At 49.2% G+C, this 22,582-nt stretch overlaps 1 protein-coding gene across 11 annotated transcripts in view; it reads right to left on the bottom strand.

Moving 5' to 3' along the window:
* Positions 1 to 22,582, bottom strand: part of FRYL (FRY like transcription coactivator) — a 2,483,143-nt gene that overhangs the window by 76,242 nt on the left and 2,384,319 nt on the right. For all 11 annotated transcript variants that reach the window (XM_086962669.1, XM_086962670.1, XM_086962671.1 and 8 more), the window contains one exon: positions 16,554 to 16,664. In XM_086962669.1, coding sequence (XP_086818795.1) covers positions 16,554 to 16,664 — 111 coding nt within the window. The remainder of the gene's footprint in view (positions 1 to 16,553; positions 16,665 to 22,582) is intronic.

Here is a 22,582-nt window from a genome sequence, read left to right as displayed (position 1 = left end):
GAGTGAAGGTGAAGCTTACCGATGGGTTAGTATAGCAACGCGCCAAACGCCGTGTTGCCGAAGGTTGGTGAACCGCCGAAGCTAACGCGGAAGTAAATAACGGCCATGAAGGTAAACGACGGACTTGCGTGTGTGTGAAGTAGGAAAAAAATATCGTAACGGTAAAAACTCAATCGTGTGAAACACCTCATAAGGTATACAGAATTAAATGGTAAAACAATAATAGACATGCGCTACAAGTGAACAGTAAAATAGAATATATAGGATAACATAAAAAACACTCATGCATGAAAGTGGCGGCCATCTTAGATTGGGCTCAAGGCGGTGTAAGTAAACGAAGGTAACATTACAGATATAACCAAAACGAAGTAAGAAAGACAAGGGGGTAAAATAGATGGACCAAGGGAAAAACGGATGAAAAAAGGAGTCAAAGATCGAAAGTAGAAAAAAGTGATAAAGGTTGGGAAGGTGGTGTCAGAGAATTTATGAGCCAAAAGAGAGTAAGCTGGAAATAATCAAAAAAGGAGTAGAATGAAAAAGTCAGTTTGAGAATGAAAGCTAGAATTTGCAGTAGGAAACCACGTGGATGAGGAAGTGAACGGAGGGTACATAATGAAGATGTGTGAAAACAGGATATGAGCATTATAGCTTCAGATAAAATAAAGGACAACCTGAGTATGTAGGAACAACAATTATCTATAAGAAACAACTATATTCAAGTCTGTCATTAAGCCCCTTGGGCTGGCAGGCATCAAGTCTCTTAATCCACACTGTTTCCCTTTGGAGTAGTAGTTTCTTGTTATCAACGCCTGCTTTCAGTGGGACAACCTCCAAAACAAGGAACTTTATTTGACTCACATTGTGCTGGTGTGTCATGAAGTGAGCAGCCAAAGGTGCCTTTGTTGATCTGTTCCTGATGGTGCTTTTGTGTTCGGTCAAACAAACCTTAATCTTTCGTTCAGTTTTGCCTACATAAGGCAATCCGCAGGGACATTTGAGTAGATACACAAGGTTCATCGAGTCACAAGTGGCATTGGTTTTCAATTTGATGACTTTTCCTGATGATGGATGGTTGAGGGTATTGCCAGGGATTATGTTATGACAATGACCGCAATTGTGGCACGGTCTGGTGCCATAGTAGTTGGTGGAAATGTCGATAGGTTTGGTCTCAAGGATATTCTTGATATTTCTGGCTCTCTGGTATGCAAAGAGTGGTTTGGTGTTAAAAATGCCCTGAAAGTCTGGTTCAAGGCGAATCATGTCCCAACTCTTAAGTATGATATTCTTGATAGCCTTGCTTCTGGTCGAGTACTTGGAGACAAAAACCGGTCTCTGTTCACTGGTTAGTTTGATGTTGGTTCTTAGAAGTTCTTCCCGAGTTTTGGTGGCCACTCGGATTTTAGCTGCTTGTAATGTGACCTCAGGATATTTTCTATCTCTGTACTTCTGTAGTATTTTTTCTTCCGATCTATCATAGGCTTCTGATTCTGAACATATTCTCTTAGCCCTTAGAAGCTGCGAAAACGGCAAGTGTGTCTTGAGTGGTGTGGGATGACAACTGGTGAACATTAAGGCGTTGTTCCTATCCGTGGCTTTAACGAATAGGTTGGTACTCAGTTTGTTGTCTTGTAGTGAAACCTGGACATCCAGAAATGGCAAACTTTGTGGACTGATGGTGTGAGTGAACTTAATATGATCATCCAGAGAGTTTATATGTTTCAGAAATTCAAATATCTCATCCGGTTGACCAATCCAAATTAGGAAAATGTCGTCTATGTACCTCCATAGGGTAAGGATGTTGTTGATCCATTTGTTGTTACTCAAGATGTGGTCTAGTTCCATCCGGTGCATAAACAGGTTGGCATAGCTGGGAGCAGCACAATTTCCCATTGATGTTCCAACGAGTTGAAGGTAGTGATCATTGTTATACGAGAAGTAACTATGATACAATGTGAACTGCGTTCCGTGAATTTCGGGTTATTAGATAGATAGGAACACCATCATAGCCAGAAATAACCCTCAGTAGAGGAATAAGTGCTTCAGAAAAAAGGGAGCTAAGAATAGCCATGCAGAGTGTTATATCACTCCAAAGGCGATAAGCACGAAAGATGCAGTCACCAGATGGGACAATGGTTGAGTAGCCATCAAGCCAGAAATAAGGTCCAACAGAAAAGATAATGCTGCTGAATAAGGGAGGCAAAAAGAGTAACAAACAGCGTTACAGTACTCCAAAGGCGCAAAGAGCATGAAAAGAAGTGTAAGTTTACAGCAAAGCCATGTGGCAACCATAGAAACGGAAACCGAGAACACAAAGTAGGAGTTCCTGGTGCATAATCTGGAGCCCCCAAAAGCAGGGAAGTTCACCAGGGCCTTGATAGCGGACAGTTATACACGCCACCCACAGAAGGCAACGTGCTGTCTAATAGCGGTCCCACTCAGGTAGTGACGGCTGGGCAGTGTCAATGTGCAAGAAAAACACAGAAGACAATGCGTGTGCACATTAAGGGATGGGACACTATACACAAACATACACACACATGGTCATATAAAGTGTAGAGAACCTTATCAGGCATTATGGGCAGAAAAAGGCCAGTACTTACCAGTAAAACTACAATTTTATGGGAAGAGTGTGACCAAGGAACCTAGCGACATCACCCATTAAAGTCCACGGGGCTAAAACACGAAGACATATACAATATGTCGAGCGAAAGATCGATATCCACAAGATATAACTACAAATAATATCCATACCTACATGCAATATACATTTGACGAAGCAGAGTATACATACATACAGCACACCTACGCAAGGCAAATAACTTGCCTTCCTATGTAGGGATGGAGAGAATAGACACGCATATACAAACAAGTTACTTACCTTCGGTAACTATATATCTGCAAGAAACAGTAGTTAGTATTAAATTCCTTACCGCCCCACCCATCCTCCCCGTTCTGCGAACCGATATCTAGGGTTAAGGTCATCCCTTTCAGGGCCCTAGTTTCAATGGCACCAGTGTTAGTTTTTAACATGGCTCTGCGTTTCTGGCACGGAAAAGCTGTTTCTAAGAACTGACGTCAGCACGCGGAGGCGGCATCTAAGTACTCCTGTGAAACCGGTTAGTATTAGATTCCTTACCTTAGAATAGATACCCCAGCAATAACAACCCCGGTGGTGGGTCTGCGAACCAATAATCACACCAGAAAGTCCTGGAGGACGGAACGGCCAAAGAAGCCATCCCTCCGGACTTGACTGTCCAGGCAGTAGTGTCTTGCAAACGTGTGCAGCGATGCCCACGTAGCTGCCTGACAGATGTCCTGCAAGGGGACTCCCCGGCCCAGGGCAGTGGTAGCTGCGGTGGCCCGAGTGGAATGGGCCCCTCAGCCCAACAGGAGGCTCCTTCTTCGCCAAGGAGTACCAAGCCTTGATACACAAGACGATCCACCGAGAGATGGTCCGCTTGTGCACTGCCTGTCCCTTCTTAGTGCCCACGTAACCAACAAAGAGTTGGTCTTCCACCCGGAACTGGCGTGTGCGATCTAGATAGAACGAAAGCGAACATTTTGGGTCCAGACGGTGGAGCCGCTCTTCCTCTTTTGAGGGATGCGGTGGCGGAAAGAAGGTGGGCAAGGTGATAGACTGCCCGATGTGGAAGGCCGTGACAACCTAGGGCAGGAAAGAGGGCCTAGTCCGCAACACAACCTTGTCCGGATGGACAGAAAGGAAAGGAGGTTTGGATGAAAGAGCCTGGAGCTCACTCACTCTCCTGGCAGAGGTGATGGCAACCAGGAAAGCAGTCTTCAGAGTAAGAAGGCGGAGAGGACAGTTGTGAAGTGGCTCAAAGGGAGCGCACATCAGATAGGTAAGACCAAGGTTCAAGTCCCACTGAGGCATCACAAACGGAACAGGGGGAAACATGTGCGTGATGCCATTCAGAAAACAAGTTACAATAGGGGCCTTGAACAAAGAAGGCTGATCAGGCAGCCTTAGAAAGGCTGAAAGGGCAGAAAGGTAGCCATTGATAGTGCCCAGAGCAGAGACCTGCTGGGCAAGAGAAAGAAGGAAGAGAAGAACCTCAGAAAGAAGGGCAGAGAGAGGATCCACAGCCTTTGCTGTGCACCATGCCACAAATCTGTTCCACCTGCTGGCGCATACAGACTTTGTGAAGGGACGCCTGGCTGCCAGAATAACATTACAGACTTCAGGAGGCAAGTCAAATGGCCTCAACTGTTGCCGCTCAATCTCCAAGCATGGAGGTGGAGACTGGACATGTTCGGGTGGAGGAAGAGGCAGACGAACCGGGGGATCGACTGACATACTGAGTAGCTCGGGATACCAGTACCTTTGTGCCCAGTCCGGAGCCACAAGGATGACTTGGGCCCGGTCGCATTTGATCTTCTTCAGCACTCTGGGCAGAAGTGGTATAGGCGGAAAGGCGTACAACAGACCGCAACTCCACTTGCGACGAAAAGCGTCTCCGACCGAGTGCCGCCTTGGAAATTCCAACGCGCAGAACTGATGACATTGCGGATTGTCTTTGGTGGCGAATAGATCTAACCAAAGCTCTCCCCACTGCAGAAAGTGAACTTGCGCCACGTCCGAGTTCAGATGCCATTCGTGATCCATTATGCACCGGCGGCTGAGTTCGTCCGCCCTGGCGTTCAGAGAACCAGCCAGGTGTTGAACCACCAGGGTCACGCCCTGATGTTCCAGCCACTGCCAGAGGCGCAGAGCCTCCTGGCAGAGGGTCCACGACCCCACTCAGCCCTGTTTGTTGCAGTACCACAAGGCGGTGGTGTTGTCCGTGAACACCTGCACTACACTCCCCCGGACAGAGGGGAGGAATGCCTTCAGTGCTAGACGAATCGCCCGCAGCTCCAAAAGGTTGATATGGAGCCGGGACTTTGCCGGAGACCAGAGGCCTCTGATCTCCGCCTCTCCCATGTGGCCTCCCCAGCCCTGGAGGGACGCGTCCGTCACAACTACGTGATCCGGTTGGGGAAGGGAGAGGGATCTGCCGCTGACCCAATCGCGGTCCATGAGCCACCACTGCAGCTGTCTTGCAGTGCCCTCGGAGATCAGGACATGGTCGGACAGGTTGCTGTGAAACTTCAGGTCCCACTGCAGAGCCCGCATTCGCCATCGGACGTGATGCACTAGAAGGATGCAGGAGGCCATCAGTCCCAGAAGCCGCAGTGTCAACCTGACCGAGACTCGGGATAAAGGCTGAAAGATCGGAACCAGAGCCTGAATATCCCGAACCCGCTGTTCGGGAGGATAAACCCGAAACTGCGCGGAGTCGAGAACCGCTCCGATGAAGAGGAGCTTCTGGGAGGGCACAGGTGACACTTCGGCACATTGATGTAGAACCCCAGCTGGTGTAGGATTTTTGCCGTTGTCTGGAGGTGGCTGAAGACTGTCCCGGGTGAGGCCGCCTTCAACAACCAGTCGTCGAGGTAGGGGAAGACTGAAACCCCTGACCTGCGCAGATGAGCTGCGACCACCGCCATCACCTTCGTGAACACCCGTGGGGCGCTGGTAAGGCCGAAGGGGATCACGGTAAACTGAAAGTGCTTGTGGGCTACCGTGAACCGCAGGACGGGGATGTGGAAATAAACGTCCTGCAAGTCCAACGCTACCATCCAGTCTCCTGGGTCCAGGGCAGCTAAGACCTGAGCCAGAGTCAGCATTTTGAACTTCTCCTTCCGGAGAAAGCCGTTGACGTTCCGTAGATCCAAGACAGGGCGTAGGCCCTCTTTGCCCTTCTTGGGTACCAGATGTAGGAAGGTCGATATAGGACTATGGTTGCCCGCAACTTTTTGCCTAGTGTTTTGCTGGTTTTCAACATAGTTGGCCTGGGATCCTGCTATCCAGGACCCCAGGCTTCCTGCTCTCTCTGTTAAAATGGACTCTATGTACCTTAGGTACATATCTAATTGGATACTGAGTCACCTTATCAGCCCCTGTACAGAGTACCTTAGGTACCCAGGGCATAGGTGCACCCAGGGCCTACCAGGGGCTGCAGCATGTATTATGCCACCCCTGGCTGGCCATCCAAAACTGACACAACTGGCTGGTAACACAGCTGGGGCAAGGTGGTGTAATCACCCTTTGCTTTAGATATAGTATACCTATATCTAACCCTAAAATGGACACATATACTCCTATAAGTCACTCCTATGGCAGGCCTTAACAATCCTGGAGGCAGAGTGCTTGGAATTATGTAAGATGGTGCTCTAGCATGAGCTGAGCCTGTCTACAGGTTTCGGAACCAAGTCCTTTAGCTGTTTCCATGATAAAGCTATACCATATACTCTTAAGTGCATTATAATCCTCGCGGTTATTGCTAACTTTGGAATAGCATTATCAAAACATGTCGAGTAAGATGTCATACGAATTGGAATACTATCCCCTCGCCAATTCTAGCGACGGGGGTAGCATTCCACCCTTTTAGAGGGACACGACATGTACCCAACTGTGAACCCCGGTTAAAGTTAACTCGAGCCACCGCAGACACAAGTCTGACCTCCTGCTGCTGGGAGTCCTTCCAGCAAGGGAGGCTTGGACAAAGGGTTTCCTGCCTTGGGAGGTGCTAGCACCACCCCAGACAGGATTTTGTGTATTAGGTAGGACCGGGCTGAAAGGAATGTGACATGCCTGGGGCACACAAGGTGCCCTGTGCATACACCGGTTCAAACCAGTTGCCGGGGCACTCCAGCCCCAGCGCGACACCAGACAAAGGATAGGGGGTGTTAGACGGAGACCCGGAGGGTCGGCAGAGTACAGGGGGAGAGGCCTCCGGTGAGGGCCGTCTCCGGTGATCGTACAGACAAGTAACTTCCCCCCCACAGATGGACACCACACAAGGATGAGTTCTGCACACTTTATATAAGAATCTTGAGGCAAGGTGATAAACGATACAGCGGGACCAGGACACGAGGATCCTACCAATTCTAGTCTCTGTAGGGAAATGGGGTAGCGGGACAGTCTTAGTACCGGGCTGGTACGGGAACAGCAAGAGGTGGAGCTCACAATCCTCGAGCTTGAGGGTCCACAAAGATGGGCCGCGGCAGCGCCAGCAGGCTAGGAAGATGGTTCGAGGTGATGAGGGCCGCGGCAGCGCCAGCAGGCTACGAAGATGGTTCGAGGTGATGAGGGCCGCGGCAGCGCCAGCAGGCTAGGAAGATTGTTCACGACGAGGAGGGCAGCGGCAGCGCCAGCAGGCTACGAAGATGGTTCACGACAAGGAGGGCCGCGGCAGCGCCAGCAGGCTTCGACGATGGTTCACGATGAAGAGGGCCGCGGCAGCGCCAGCAGGCGTCGAAGATGGTTGACAAGAAAGGGCCGCGGCAGCGCCAGCAGGCTTAAAAGATGGTTCACAAGAAAGGGCCGCGGCAGCGCCAGCAGGCCTCCAAGGATGAGTTTGTCTCGGTGTCTCTCGACTCCAGGATACAACTGCCTTCCTGCTCTGGAGCTGCCCCAGTTATAGGTCTGGCCTCCTTTGATGTCCGGACCCTCGCACTTGGAGGTCGGGAGATCCGGGATGAGGGAGTCCAGACACCCAGCAGGGGGGTGGAGCCAGCGCCCGGGGGGGCCGGGGGCGATCGACACCTGGCGGAGGGGAGCCATTGACACTCCTTCTCCCATTGACCTGCCAAGTGGTCACTTCACCTCCTGGGTGGATGGTGGTGCCTCGATGTCGGGGCCTGGCCAGGCCCAGGGTAGGGGTCGAGCCGAGGCCACGCGGCCTTGTCGTGTAGTGTCCAAAGATGGCGGCTGGGCCAGGGCAGTGGTACTGACGGGGGCCCGGGCCAGCCGATACTGGGGTGTTCAGGAGCTGGAGTTCCGTTGTGGACGGGCCGTGGGTTGCCCCGGTGGGTTGCCGGGATGGTTCTTGTCTTGGATATAGGGAGAGCAGGGGTCCGGGCCCCGCCATGCGGGGAGGGAGCGGGCCTTCCACGAGGCCTGTCCAACAGGGGGTGAAACCACCCCCCTTCCTGGTCCCACCCATAGGAGGGACCTAGTGATAGTACAGCCCCCTTCAGCAGGATAAAGGTAGGAGCTGGTCCCATTCCAAGTTAGATTAATCCTGAACTGAAACTCTACAAGAAGAAACTTTGGACTTCGATTTTCTGCCAAGAAGACTGAAGAAATCTCCCTTGTGGGCAAGGAGTGTCCACCCTGCATCAGCGTCCAGCGGCTTCACTTTGTCGTCTTCCCTCGAGGATCCAGACTTCAGAGCCAGACGAGACCCGGATTCCCAGACCTCTCCGACCGTTGCTCACATCTGCAGCACAGCTGAGATCTGTGGGTGTGACGAGACACGTGGGACCGGCCATCTTGGAGAAACTGCACTTCGCTTCCACTACGACTTTTGAGGGTCCACCAAGGCGGTCACTCGCCTCCTCCAATTAGTTCAGAATGCCGCTGCTCGGCTCCTTTGCGGCTGTCGAAAAACGGACCATATTACGGAGTGTCTGAGGGAACTCCATTGGCTCCGCGTCGAAAGCCATGTAAAGATCAAAGCCCTCAGCTACATGCACAAGATTAAGGGGGGTGTAGCTCCCCTATACCTTCAGTCTCTTGTTAAGCCCTATATTCCTTCTCGTTCTCTCCGCTCTTCTTCTCAACACCTATTTTGAGTACCCAAGTTTAGGCTGTCCAGAATGGGTGGTAGTGCCTTTTCTACTCTAGGACCCAAACTTTGGAACTCCCTCCCTCTGGCTATTCGTATGGAGGACAGCCATGCTTGCTTTCGAAGGGCAGTGAAGACCTGGCTCTTTAATCCGTAGGTTCCTTGTTTGGTGTCAGGTTGCTTTTGGTCAATTAGCGCCGGGAAACCCTTACGGGTAGCTGTCGTGCTTTATAAACTCAATAAATAAATAAATAAATACCCACATGCTGAGACTTCACCATGCAAGGGTCTGACATCTCAGTGAGGGGATGTCCAGTTTATGATCAAGACAGGCTCCTACATTCCCTCCCGCCAGGTAATGGAGTTGGATCATCCCTTGGGGGTATTTGTGGCTTCACACCTACACTCACTCTAGGTACACTTAAAGTAGGGTTTTGCATAGTAGGAGTACGCCAGATTACTGCCCTGTTTATATGCCTGCATAAATACACTGTTTTAGCACCATGGTAGAATTGTATCTTATATTTACACATGTAGTGCTTGTAATCACTTTTTCCTGCTTCTGTCTACTAATTATCACAGCACATGTATTCTATACAAGAATAACGGTTCAATAAATATAAGGAAAACGTCCCACTGTGCATTCTGTACATTTCTCTGGGAACAAGTAAGCATAAGTGACAGAGCGAAAGATTCTAATCTGTTTCCACGATCCCTGAGGGGGTCAGGGTTGTCATGGTCAGCGGTGGCTAGAAACTATTCGCTCCCTGGTAAGGATAGGAGGCTTATGGTGGCACTGTGAGCTAATTGGTCTCTAGGCCAACATATCCTGCTGCGGTGTGGATGGAATCAAACTAGGCACCCGGAATCAAACTAGGCACCTTGCCCAAAATTTATGTTGTCAAACAACCATGCAGGTCCTACGGATTAGTGAGAACTACACAACATGGAGCCCAATGGTGGTTCGGTTCTTATTTAACAGTCTATGTAAGTAGTTCGGTTATGCTGTTCTCAGAGACCCCTACTCACCTCCAAACTGGAGATGTCCGTGGTGGGGAAGGAAAAATCCACCTCAGATGAGTAGGTATACCCTATGTATTGGCAGTAGGCTATTCAAGCTTGTAGGGTAACAATTCTCCTACATTGTGCTAACCCAATCTCCATAAATCCACTTAATAAAAGAACAAGTTACTTAACTTCGGTAATGATATATCTGTAAGAGCCATGCATTAGTTATGGATTCCTCACCTTGGAATTAGCCCCAGGCGTCAGACTGGATCCGGAGAATTTTTCTTAAGCAGTACCCCTGCGCGTCGGTAGATGGCGTCGGTCGACTCCGCATTCGTCGTTGGCGTCGTGGTCGCCAGAATGACGTTGCAGTATCTACTGAGACACCGCCCCTGCACGCTGACATCAGTTCTTTACACATCATTCTATGACAGAAGCGCAGAGTCCTGCAAGACACTGACCACAAAACTAGGGCCCTGAATGGAAGTCCCTTACCCTAGAAGTCAGTTCACTGAACGGGGAGGATGGGTGGGGCGGTGAGCAACCGATAAGTAATCTGTCTCTTACAGATATATCGTTACCGAAGGTAAGTAACTTGTTCATCTGAAAGAGACAATTAGTTATGGAATCCTCACCTTAGAAAAATACCCCAGCAACAGCCACCATGGAGGTGGCTCTGCATTCCAAGTTCACACCAGAAAGTCCTGGAGAACTGAACGGCCAAAGAACCCGTCTCCCGCCGACTTGGCTGTCCAGGCAGTAGTGTTTGGTAAGCGGGTGCAATTAAGCCCACATAGCTGCCTGGCAGGTGTAATGAAGGGGGACCCACGTCCCACAGTAGTAGTAGCTGCCGTCGCCCTGGTGGAATGGGCTCGCAACCTCACTGGAGGTTCCTTTTTCGTTTAGGAATAGAAGATTTTTATGCAAAGAACGACCCATTGAGAGACAGTTCGTTTTTGCACGGCCCGACCTTTCTTGGCGCCCACATAGCCAACAAAGAGCTGATCATCCACCCGGAATTGTTTTGTGTGATCCAGATAGAAAGAAAGTGCACATTTTGGATCCAGACGGTGGAGCCACTCCTCTTTAGAAGGATGTGGAGGCGAAAAGAAGGTGGAGCAAAGTGATGGTCTGTCCTATGTAGAAAGAGGTAACCACTTTGGGAAGGAAAGAAGGCCTAGTGCGAAGGACAACTTTGTCCGGACAAACAGCTAGGAAAGGAGGTTTGGAAGAAAGATCCTGAAGCTCACTCACCCTGCGAGCAGAGGTGATGGCAACCAAAACGGCAGTTTTACGAGTCAAAAGTCTGAGAGGACAGATATGCAGTGGCTCGAAAGGAGCGTATATAAGGTAGGTCAGAACCAGGTTCAAGTCCCACTAGGGCATTACGAAAGGAATAGGAGGAAACAAATGAGTAATGCCCTTAAGGAAGCCATTTACAATAGGGGACTTGAAAAGAAAGACTGATCAGGAAGCAGAAGAAAGGCTGCTATCACTTCGTGAACACACAAGGGGCGCTGGTAAGGCCAAATGAGAGCACAGTAAACTGAAAGTGCTTGTGGCCTACCGTAAACCGTAGGTAACGCCGATGGTCTGGCAGGACAGGGATGTGAAAATAAGTGTCCTGGAAGTCCAACGCTACCATCCAGTCCACAGGGTGGAGGGCAAACAAGACCTGAGCCAGTGTCAACATTTTGAACTTCTCATTTCAGAGGAAGCGGTTGACGTTCCTGAGATCCAAGATAGGACGCATGCCTTTTTCCTTCTTGGGTACCAAGAAGTACTGGGAACCAAGAAGTACTGGGAATAACAACCAAAACCTACATCTGGCATAGGAACGCATTCAATGGCACCCTTGGCCAAGAGAGCCGTAACCTCCTGACGGAGAAGGGGCAAGTTATCCTCTGACATGCAATGGGATTGTGGTGGCATGGATGGAGGGGTAGTCTTGAAGCGGAGGGAGTAGCCACTTCTGACTGTCCTCACAACCCACCTGTCCGATGTGATGGTTTGGGAGGTGATGGCGGATACTACCGCCCACTGGCAACTGGTGGCCTTGAAACGTCGGACTAGGAGGGCTTGGAGGCTGCTGCAGAGGGGGCGCCGGTGGACTGGTCACAACTCCTCTCTTCAGTCCAGTTCTTCTAACTGGGCTGCCGCAGGGTCCACAGACCCCTCCCAGTCCTCCTCCCCATCCTCTGGTAGTTACTCAAGGCGATAGGGAACACAAGGGGAGAACAGGGGTACAAAAGTACCAGTCGACATCGGTCAACGCCGGTCTGGCTCAGTGTCCACATCAAGGGGGAGGACGGGGTCGACGTCGGTTGGAGACACAACCAGCGTTGTAGGGGGCGGAGGTTTCGCCAATGAATTTGGTGCCAGAGGAGGTGTCTTAACCCCTTCGATGCTCATGACGAGCTCAGCTCGTCATGCAGTACACTGGCCATGTGCTTATGACGAGCTGAGCTCGTCATGAACAATGGATTTCAAGCACTTTCAGCACAGAGGGGGAATTGCTGCAGCAGTGATAGTGTTAAGGTCGACCGGCGCCAATCCAGATCCAGGCCTGGATCCCTGCGGCGCTGGGCCCGAAGTCGCCGGCATCAAAGGCCTAGCGCCCACAGCCAAGTCTGCAGGGCCCTAAGGTGCGCAGGCAAAGTCGGGCTGCCCAAAGATGGAGTGCAGGACTTCGTAAAAACTACGAAGTTGGGCAGGGGTTGCTCCGGCTCCCGAGAAAGGGGGGGGGGGGGGGGGGGGGGGGAGGCTCGGCGTCGACCCAACAGACTCTGCGGGCAGAGCCAGATGACTACCTTCTGCATCCCGCTTCGGCCAATGGACGGGAGAATGCTAACAACGACGGTGCTTCTCCGCCTTTTTTTTGTGCTTCCACTTACCCGAAGACTTCGACGAGGAGTGGTGGTGATGGCTTCGCGACCAGTTCTGCGACCTCCCTTTCGTCCGGGACCTCGAACAGCGCAGAGCTGACTGGCAGGTCTCCGGAAATTAGCAGGAACGCTCCCGCAAAGACTTCGGAGCCATGGCCCTGCACTCTGAGCACGACTTCAAGTCTCAGTCACTCTCCAAACACCAGAGGCACACGAGATGGGGATCAGTCTTCGAAAGCAGCTTGTGGCAGGAGCCACAAGGCTTGAAGCCGGTCCACCGATGTGACATCCTGGTGCACCAGAAGTTAAACGACTCAAAAAGACGTCAGCAAAAAATAAAAAAAAATGGTCAAAAAGTGACTAGAGGTCTGTGCTGGCTGGCGCAGAAAAAGCCACTTACGTCAGCGCGCAGGGGCAGTGTCTAAGTAGATACCGCAATTTCATTCCATCGATCAGAACGCCAACGACGAACGTGGAGTCGACCAAAGCCACCTACCGAAACGCAGGGGTACTGCTGAAGAAAAATTCTCTGGATCCAGTCTGAAGCCTGGGAGTAATGCTAAGGTAAGGTATCCATAACTAATAGTCTCCTTCAGAAACTAAATAAAAAAATGTTGACAAATAACCCATTACTGATGGTAATCTCATTTTAAGGACTTGATATTAAATAGGAATTATAAGTATGCTGATTATTCCAAAAAGATTTCTCATGAAAAATAGTCATCCTTTGTCTGTAACCCTAAATTTTATGCCGAATAACACAAAAAGTGAGGATTCTTCTTTAGTTAATAAGATTGGATATTCATGGGCAAACAAACTCTTTGAATGTATGATTTGCTAAAGCTGCCCACTTGTTTCCAGATATGAAAAATCAAACAAGAGCTTAGTTTATTACTAAATCTGCAAGGTTTAAGCATTAAATCATATTGGACCTCAATAAAGAGTGTATCAGCTCAATTTATTAGACAGATCAACTCTGATTGTATTACTCGATTGGAGGACCATTAAGTAATTTCAATTGGATATGATGCAGAGTATCAGCCTTCTGGCCAGGTGTTTTCAATAGATTCTATTTGGCGCTTGGTCAGCCAGATATTAAGCTCAATATATTGGCAATGCTGCAAGTATTTCTAGTGATGTAAACCTACCAACTGAAAAACAATTAATGGGTTCATGTGCTTATGTTATAACTAAAGAAGCACAATTGCACCTACTATACATGACCGAATCCTGGAAATGTCATAGAGGAAGTAGTGCATTTGTTTTAAGTTTAAACTAATTTTTATGAATCATAAGTAGAGGGGCACTTAATGGAAAGTATCAACAAGTCATATACATATAACAACTAAATTTCATCTTTAGGAGTGTGTTTATCCCTTCTTCCAAATTTGGTCAGTTTTAATTTCTGTCCAACTTGGGAGTTATATTATTTTTAGGGCTCGGCCTACATCCCATGAAGTGGGTGTGGCCTAAGAGTCCTTTAGAATAGACTTCGAAAATCTAACCTACGAATTCCAGAGAAGCGCGTGAATTTTGTTCGTTATTTATGGCAGCTGCATGGCTGTTTTTTTTTACAAGGCAGCACGCAATAGACCATAGTCTGTAGAGTTTCTCCACTTCCTGCATATTCTGTTCGGACACACGCAGCAGAAGGCTATCTGTCTTCAATTACCAGCTGTCATGGCTCACTAATTGAAGACAGATGCATCGCCTCTCCCCGCCTGCCCCTCACTGCAGCCCCCACCACTGGAAACGACAGGCTGGGAGCTCACAGAAGCCTCTGACATCGCCTCTCCCCGCCTGCCAGTCCTTTCAGCCCCCACCGCTGGAATTCGAAGCCGGACAGATTGAGAGTGCAGAGTGAGAGTGCAGATAGTGAGTGCAGAGTGAGAGTGCAGATAGTGAGTGCAGAGTGAGAGTGCAGATAGTGAGTGCAGAGTGAGAGTGCAGATAGTGAGTGCAGAGTGAGAGTGCAGATAGTGAGTGCAGAGTGAGAGTGCAGATAGTGAGTGCAGAGTGAGAGTGCAGATAGTGAGTGCAGAGTGAGAGTGCAGTTTGTGAGTGCAGAGTGAGAGTGCAGTTTGTGAGTGCAGAGTGAGAGTGCAGTTTGTGAGTGCAGAGTGCAGAGTGCAGACTCCGAGTGCAGACTCCGAGTGCAGAGTGCAGACTCCGAGTGCAGACTCCGAGTGCAGAGTGCAGACTCCGAGTGCAGACTCCGAGTGCAGACTCCGAGTGCAGACTCCGAGTGCAGACTCCGAGTGCAGACTCCGAGTGCAGACTCCGAGTGCAGACTCCGAGTGCAGACTCCGAGTGCAGAGTGCAGACTCCGAGTGCAGACTCCGAGTGCAGAGTGCAGACTCCGAGTGCAGAGTGCAGACTCCGAGTGCAGAGTGCAGACTCCGAGTGCAGAGTGCAGACTCCGAGTGCAGACTCCGAGTGCAGACTCCGAGTGCAGACTCCGAGTGCAGACTCCGAGTGCAGACTCCGAGTGCAGACTCCGAGTGCAGACTCCGAGTGCAGACTCCGAGTGCAGACTCCGAGTGCAGACTCCGAGTGCAGACTCCGAGTGCAGACTCCGAGTGCAGACTCCGAGTGCAGACTCCGAGTGCAGACTCCGAGTGCAGACTCCGAGTGCAGACTCCGAGTGCAGACTCCGAGTGCAGACTCCGAGTGCAGACTCCGAGTGCAGACTCCGAGTGCAGACTCCGAGTGCAGACTCCGAGTGCAGACTCCGAGTGCAGACTCCGAGTGCAGACTCCGAGTGCAGACTCCGAGTGCAGACTCCGAGTGCAGACTCCGAGTGCAGACTCCGAGTGCAGACTCCGAGTGCAGACTCCGAGTGCAGACTCCGAGTGCAGACTCCGAGTGCAGACTCCGAGTGCAGACTCCGAGTGCAGACTCCGAGTGCAGACTCCGAGTGCAGACTCCGGGTGCAGACTCCGGGTGCAGACTCCGGGTGCAGACTCCGGGTGCAGACTCCGGGTGCAGACTCCGGGTGCAGACTCCGGGTGCAGACTCCGGGTGCAGACTCCGGGTGCAGACTCAGGGTGCAGACTCAGGGTGCAGACTCAGGGTGCAGACTCAGGGTGCAGACTCAGGGTGCAGACTCAGGGTGCAGACTCAGGGTGCAGACTCAGGGTGCAGACTCAGGGTGCAGACTCAGGGTGCAGACTCAGGGTGCAGACTCAGGGTGCAGACTCAGAATGCAGACTCAGAATGCAGACTCAGAATGCAGACTCAGAATGCAGACTCAGAATGCAGACTCAGAATGCAGACTCAGAATGCAGACTCAGAATGCAGACTCAGAATGCAGACTCAGAATGCAGACTCAGAATGCAGACTCAGAATGCAGACTCAGAATGCAGACTCAGAATGCAGACTCAGAATGCAGACTCAGAATGCAGACTCAGAATGCAGACTCAGAATGCAGATTTGGAGTGTGAGTGAAGAGTGCAGATTCAGAGTGTGAGTGAAGAGTGCAGTTTCAGAGTGTGAGTGAAGAGTGCAGATTCAGAGTGTGAGTGAAGAGTGCAGATTCAGAGTGTGAGTGAAGAGTGCAGATTCAGAGTGTGAGTGAAGAGTGCAGATTCAGAGTGTGAGTGAAGAGTGCATTTGTGAGTACAGAGTGCAGATTGTGTGTGCAGAGTGCATTTGTGAGTGCAGATTGTGAGTGCAGAGTTCAGAGTGCAGGGTGCAGATTCAGAGTGCAGATTCAGAGTGCAGATTCAGAGTGACTGAGTGCAGAGTGACTGTAGAGTGACAGTGACTGCAGTGTATGAGTGTGCAGGTTGAACACATGGATAAAACACATTGCCATTTACAATGCCATTACCTCTAACTCAAACAAATCTGAGACCTATTGCATTTCCAATGCTTGTTCAAATTGTGTTGCTCATTTCAATTATTTTTTGGATTCAGGCACTGGTCTTATTTTTGTTCTTAAACTTAATATAATATTCTGTTAGGAAAAAAGACTTTTCCTTGTGTAATAACTCAAAAGACAACCAACGTTTAAATTTTCAATTACCTCTGCCTCCTTTTTGATAGTGTCAACTTGATTGATAAGTTTACAGTAAGCCTGAAACAGAAGCAGTAACTGAAAATGTAACTTGTAGAGCCTCCGACACAACTCCAGCTCCTAAAAACAAACACAAATAATAATGTTATGGCTGATTCAAATAAATGGAAAACAAAAAACAGTTAATCAAAAACAAAGTCCAGTAGTTGTTCTAACATAGAATTGGCAACGAAAACTGTGAAACTGAAATACAGCAAGAAAAAAAAAAAGATTTTCACTAGCTAATACAAAGAGATTATGAAGACGTGTAGGGATGTAGAATAATCATTTGCACTGAATTCACAGAAAAGTTACTTACCTTCAGTAAAGATCTTTCGTTGGATACTTTGCCTGCAGATTCAGCACCATTGAATATTTAAAGTGCCAGACTGGATCCAGAAACCGTGGACTTAGTTCTCTAGTGCTAGTAGGAGATGCAGGATCTGACGATGGAGGAAATAGGGTTGTGGTGATGTCACTTATCCATCCCTGTCAGTTATCAATTTTTCTAAATGTGTATCTAGATTCTGGGACAAGAATAATGTTTTGAACCATAACAGGTGCACTGCATCAAACTAAGTTGGCATCTTTTTGTAAGGTTTATGAATTTCTTTCTGAAAGTAAAGCAGGGTGGGATCGGTGAGGATTCTGCCAGTACAAAGAGAATTCACCAGAAAGATCATTGTGAGAAGTTGGCCTGATATATGATGTTCACTAGTTCTAGTGATCACTTTGTATCAGTCTAAACAACCCTTATGGTGATTGGTTGTAAGTCAACCTTATAGACCAGCTATCCTAATGGTAGCATGGACAAATCAGTCTTAGGCTAAACTCTATTGGCATGTGAAGCCAGCTGTTTTACCACATATAACCCCCTGAATACCAAGTGAAAGGACACCACACAGGTTGTTATGAAAATAAACAAGTATTTATTAACTAACATACACCTCTGAACTCTTTATGAGGTCAGAGGGCTAAGCACACGACAAACTCTTAGGAAAAATACGTTTAAGTTGCACAATTTACAATGGTACCCTAGGGGCACGACAAACCATATACTAAGTAAGTGAAATGTGAAAGTCAATAATAGGAATGGAGCTGTCCAGAGGCTGTAGGATCGCTGGGACCACGCTATACTAACTTGAAGTAAGTAATAGGAGGCCCACGGAGCGCGAGTGCAGAGTGTGAACTCACACGCGAGATGCGCAACAGTGCCTATGGACAGTACAGTTCAAGAAAACGGTGAATACGGACAAGCCTGACTATGTAGGACTAAAACGACTGTGGAACTGGATACTAGGAGAATCAAGCTACCCATGAGCACCGAAATGCTCGTGTTACCTCAATGCGGGTGCATAGGTGCCAAGTCGTGTCGGGTTCCGGCGTTGAAGTCTATGGAGCCTGGAAGAAAAGATGCTGCAGGCGATCAGGAAGAAGATGTCCGGTGTGATCCAAGGGTGGATCAGTGAAGAGAAGAACCTGAAAGCAGAGGGGACAATGTTTAAAGTCACTAGCCAGTGACTGGAGTGGAACCAGGAGTGGGGCCAGATGTCGTCGTCGCGATCAGGTGAAGGTGGACGCTTGTCTCTGCAGCCACGTGGACCAGGTGGCGTCTTCGACGACCAGGATGGAGGCACGAGCTGTCCCACGCAGGCTCTCGCTGTCGGCGGTGTCGGATTCGGAGTCAACAGGCCTTGGCAAAGGCAACCCACGCGGTGAGTGAAAACGGCGTCTGAAGTGGACCAGGAGGGTCCGGGGTGCTCCTCTTTTGGAAGGGAGCAAGGGCCAGTCTGGAGCAACCAGACCAGCAGTGAAGTTGTCGGAGTTCGTCGTCTAGGAGGTCGCCAGCCAGCCGGCAAGTGACCAGACAAAGCGTCGAGCAGCAAACAGGCAGAAGGGCCGCACGCAGATCTCGTGGATGCTGGAGGGCTGATCTTCGGTGCAGGAGCTGCTCTGGGTCGGGGCTTCTCAGTCCCCAAAGCACTTGGACGAGGATGCCTCTGAAGTCGTGCTGGAGCGAAGTGCTGCTTCTTTCAAGATGGCCGATCCCACGTGTCTCGTCGCACCCACGGATCTCAGCTGTGCTGCAGATGTAGGTAGAGGTCTCGAGAGGTCTGGGAATCCGGGTCTCGTCGGGCTCTGAAGTCTGGATCCTTGCAGGAAGACGACAAAGGGAAGCCGCTGTACGCTGATGGTGCCCGCTTGTGCAGGGTGGACACTCCTTGCCCACAAGGGAGATTTCTTCAGTCTTCTGTGGAGCAGAACGTCGAAGTCCAGAGTTACTTCTTGTAAAGTTGTTCAGGATAATCTAACTTGGAATGGGACCAGCTCCTACCTTTATTCGGCTAAAGGGGGCTGCACTACAACTAGGTCCCTCCTCTGGGTGGGACCAGGAAGGGGGATGGTTACACCCCCTTTCCTTTGTCCGGTCTTGCGCCAGCACTGGGGCTGGAGTGCCCCAGGAACTGGTTTAGACCGGTGTATGCACGGGGACACCTTGTGTGCCCCGGGCATGTCTCATTCCTTTCAGCCCTGTCCTACCTAATACACAAAATACTGTCTGGGGTGGTGCTAGCACCTCCCAAGGCAGGAAACCCTTTGTCCAAGCCTCCCTCACTGGAAGAACTCTCAGCAGCAGGAGAGTTAACTTTAACCGGGGTTCACAATTACATACATGTCGTGTAATAATTCCAAGCACTCTGCCTTCAGGATTGATAAGGCCTGCCATAGGAGTGACTGATAGGAATATATGTGTCCATTTTAGGTTTAGATATAGGTAACTATATCTAAAGCAAAGGGTGATTGCACCACCTTGCCCCAGCTGTCGTGCAGCCAGTTGTGTCAGATTTGGATGGCCAGCCAGGGGTGGCATAATACATGCTGCAGCCCCTGGTAGGCCCTGGGTGCACCTATGCCCTGGGTACCTAAGGTACACTGTACAGGGGCTGATAAGGTGACTCAGTATCTAATTAGATATGTACCTAGAGTACATGGAATCCATTTTACAGAAAGAGCAGTGGGCCTGGGGTCCTGAATAGCAGGGCCCCAGGTCAACTAAGTCGAAAAACCAGCAAAACACCAGGCAAAAAGTTGGGGGCAACCATAGTCAGATATCCACCTTCCTACAATCATTACCGAAGGTAAGCACCTTTTTCTTACGATGGATACTTCTACCTGCAGAATTCTCACCTTTAAATAATATCACAAACAATACTCCAGTAAGGAAATGCCTTTTTTGTATGGTCACATCCAATGTGTAGGGATCATGCTGGTTTTTCGACAGAGTGCAGTGTCCTGCTAACCAGATCACAAGTCAGGACCTTAAAATGCGTATGTTGGATTGGCTTATACCCAATTAGCATAACCTGACTTACTTGAAAGTCAGCAGTATATGGTACCCAAGGTACCCTGGGCCTGTGAGTTAAAGTCATTCTAGGAATTGCAGCACTGGTTATGCCACTCTAGGTGTGACAAAGCCTTCTGTGTTTGTTCACGGCTGCACAAGAAACATGTCCCTGAAACAGCTTTCTGCCCACCTGGGAAGATGTGCAAATGACTTCTCGGAAAGGACACAATAGAAGCATGCATGGGTAAGAGGTGTTATCTCTCCGTGGCAAGAAGTCACGCTGGAGATTACCCAAAAGCGAGCTTCAAAGGTGAAGCCGCCTTTGAACGGCATGTGGGAAACACTTGGGAGATGGGCTGGTCTACTGTTTAGGCAGACAGCCTGCCAAGGGGGACAGAGTGGAAACCAGTTGTCAAACTGGTTTTACATTGGCGTGTAGCCCTCACCCCCAAATCCCCTGGTAGCCACCCCTCTGGGTTGGGTTAGGAAGCTCTGCATGCAGAGAGCGGGGTTCTGCCATGTTGAGGGTGGGCAGAACAGAGACCTATGGGATAGTTAGAATTGTGCACTTCACAGGAAGTAGTCAACATGAGCGAGGGAACATAGTAGCCCATTGGCTAGTGACCATGATTTACACTCAGGGCATTTTCTGGATTTAAAAATGCCCTCCTACCCCTCCCATCGCCCCCATGAACCCAGATTTAACTGGAGAACAGGACGACTGCATCAAGGACCCAGCAAAGAGAGGCTTCACTGACATGGACTGCGCCTGCCACACCTGCTGGCTAGAGAAGGAGAAGGACTGTGCCTGTTGTGTCCTGCTCATGGTGAATTTAACTCATGAGCCGAACTAAGTTGACGCCAGATACTCCAAGTGTCTGTTCGCAGCACTGGGCCACAACAGCTGAAGAAACCTATGGGGTGAGTTTGTAGCCCAGATAATCAGATCACTGCACCTCACTGGCAAGCAGCATCAGGGACCAGGAGCCCGCACTCAAAGGTTACCACTCAGTCTGCTGAAACCGGGTGAGTCCAGGCGGCAATTTCTTGCCAAAAGAAGAAAACTGTTGAAACTGCTGTACTGGGCAACTGGTAGTCCAGTGGCGACTGGATTTCTACTAAGTTCCATCGGACTTCCATTGACGTTGTTCCCTGTGGCCAGGATCAGCTAGCCAAGCCTCTGGACTGATGAGTATTTTCAGAAAGCCCTTCCCCCTTCGACTTCAAAGCATCTTCAACATACTGTATTCCTTACATCAGGACCACATTGATACTTACTCAAATTTTTCTTGAAAACTCTCAAGTGTCCAACTTGTTGAATTTGCCAATGCTTTTTTATGGTGAAGTAAAAAGTGCCTATTTACTATACCTTGCAAATTCTGCACCTCTGGAACCCATCGGTGGATATTTTTCGTTTTGGTGTCAAACATCACATAAAAGGTGCTATTCGTACTGGAGGAGTGAAGTCGTGTATTGAAGGAGACAGATCGAGCCGCCCAAGCCGTCCTCCCGCGAGTCGGCCGCGAATAAAGGAAGGTTCTTATTCATACCGTGAACTGCCGATCTGAGCTACAGTTTTGGAGACCAGGTCAAGGTGGCACATCTGATTGATGGTACACCCCTGGACATCACACAATTTTCTTTGATTGGAGTCGGCTACAAACATAGGAAGGTTTTTTATTCATACCTTGGATTGCCGATCTGAGCCATAGAATTGGAGACCAGGTAAAAGTGCCACATCTTATTGATGATGCACGCCTGGAAATTGCACAAGGGCCACAAGTGTCAGAACTTATAAGGTTCAAGCTGCAGTCGTGTCTCCATTGTACCCTGATCAGGGACCCTTCTCCTTCAACTACGAAGTGAATAGGAAGAACTTCACTACAATTTTATATACAGACATCCGGGCAGCGTATAAAGCAGCAGTTAACACATCATTTGCTGATACCTACACAAGCTGCTGTACCGACCACATGGTCTTCTTTTTACATCTCGCCCTGAAGAAGTCCCATCTGGGACAAAACACGTTGGCTGTTCTTTCTTACAAATAGAACAATAAAGAGCACTTTTTCTAAAATATTTGACATTACTCTCAGTGTCTTTGTAATAAGCTTGTGACTTAGTTTTCACAATTCCTACATGTGGTGCACCTGTGCTTATGAATCAAATTATGTTAAGTTCCGTTTGGAACTATCACTGTGATGGTGGGTGTTTACCGGTGTGCACACAAATCCAAATCTAGAATATAAAGGGAAAATTACTACTGTGGCTATTTTGGTTAGGTGCATTTGTAAAGAAGGTTCCACCATCTGCCTTGTCCTAGTATCACATAAAAATCGAATCCATTTTTATAAATTGGTGTCGGATTTATTGAGGGTTTCAAGTATTTCTTCTGCAAATGTATTTTTGCTGTTTACATGCTTTACATTTGTTCCTATAACTGCTCAGTGCTACAGCTTCCAGGGTGAGCTCAAAGTTTAACAAACAGAGGGTGAGCTAAAAGTTTAACAAACGAAACACACTGGTCTTGAAATGGTTAGTAAGTATATTAAACAATGAGATTTCACAACCACACCGTATAATACACCCCATTTCCTCCCAACTTCAAATAGGAAGTGGGCGTGAAAGAAGCATTTAAAGTACAAGTTACTTA

This window comes from Lissotriton vulgaris, chromosome 3_1 (assembly GCF_964263255.1).
Source record: "Lissotriton vulgaris chromosome 3_1, aLisVul1.2, whole genome shotgun sequence".
Classification (NCBI taxonomy): domain Eukaryota; kingdom Metazoa; phylum Chordata; class Amphibia; order Caudata; family Salamandridae; genus Lissotriton; species Lissotriton vulgaris.
This window is presented reverse-complemented; position numbering and strand designations above follow the sequence as displayed.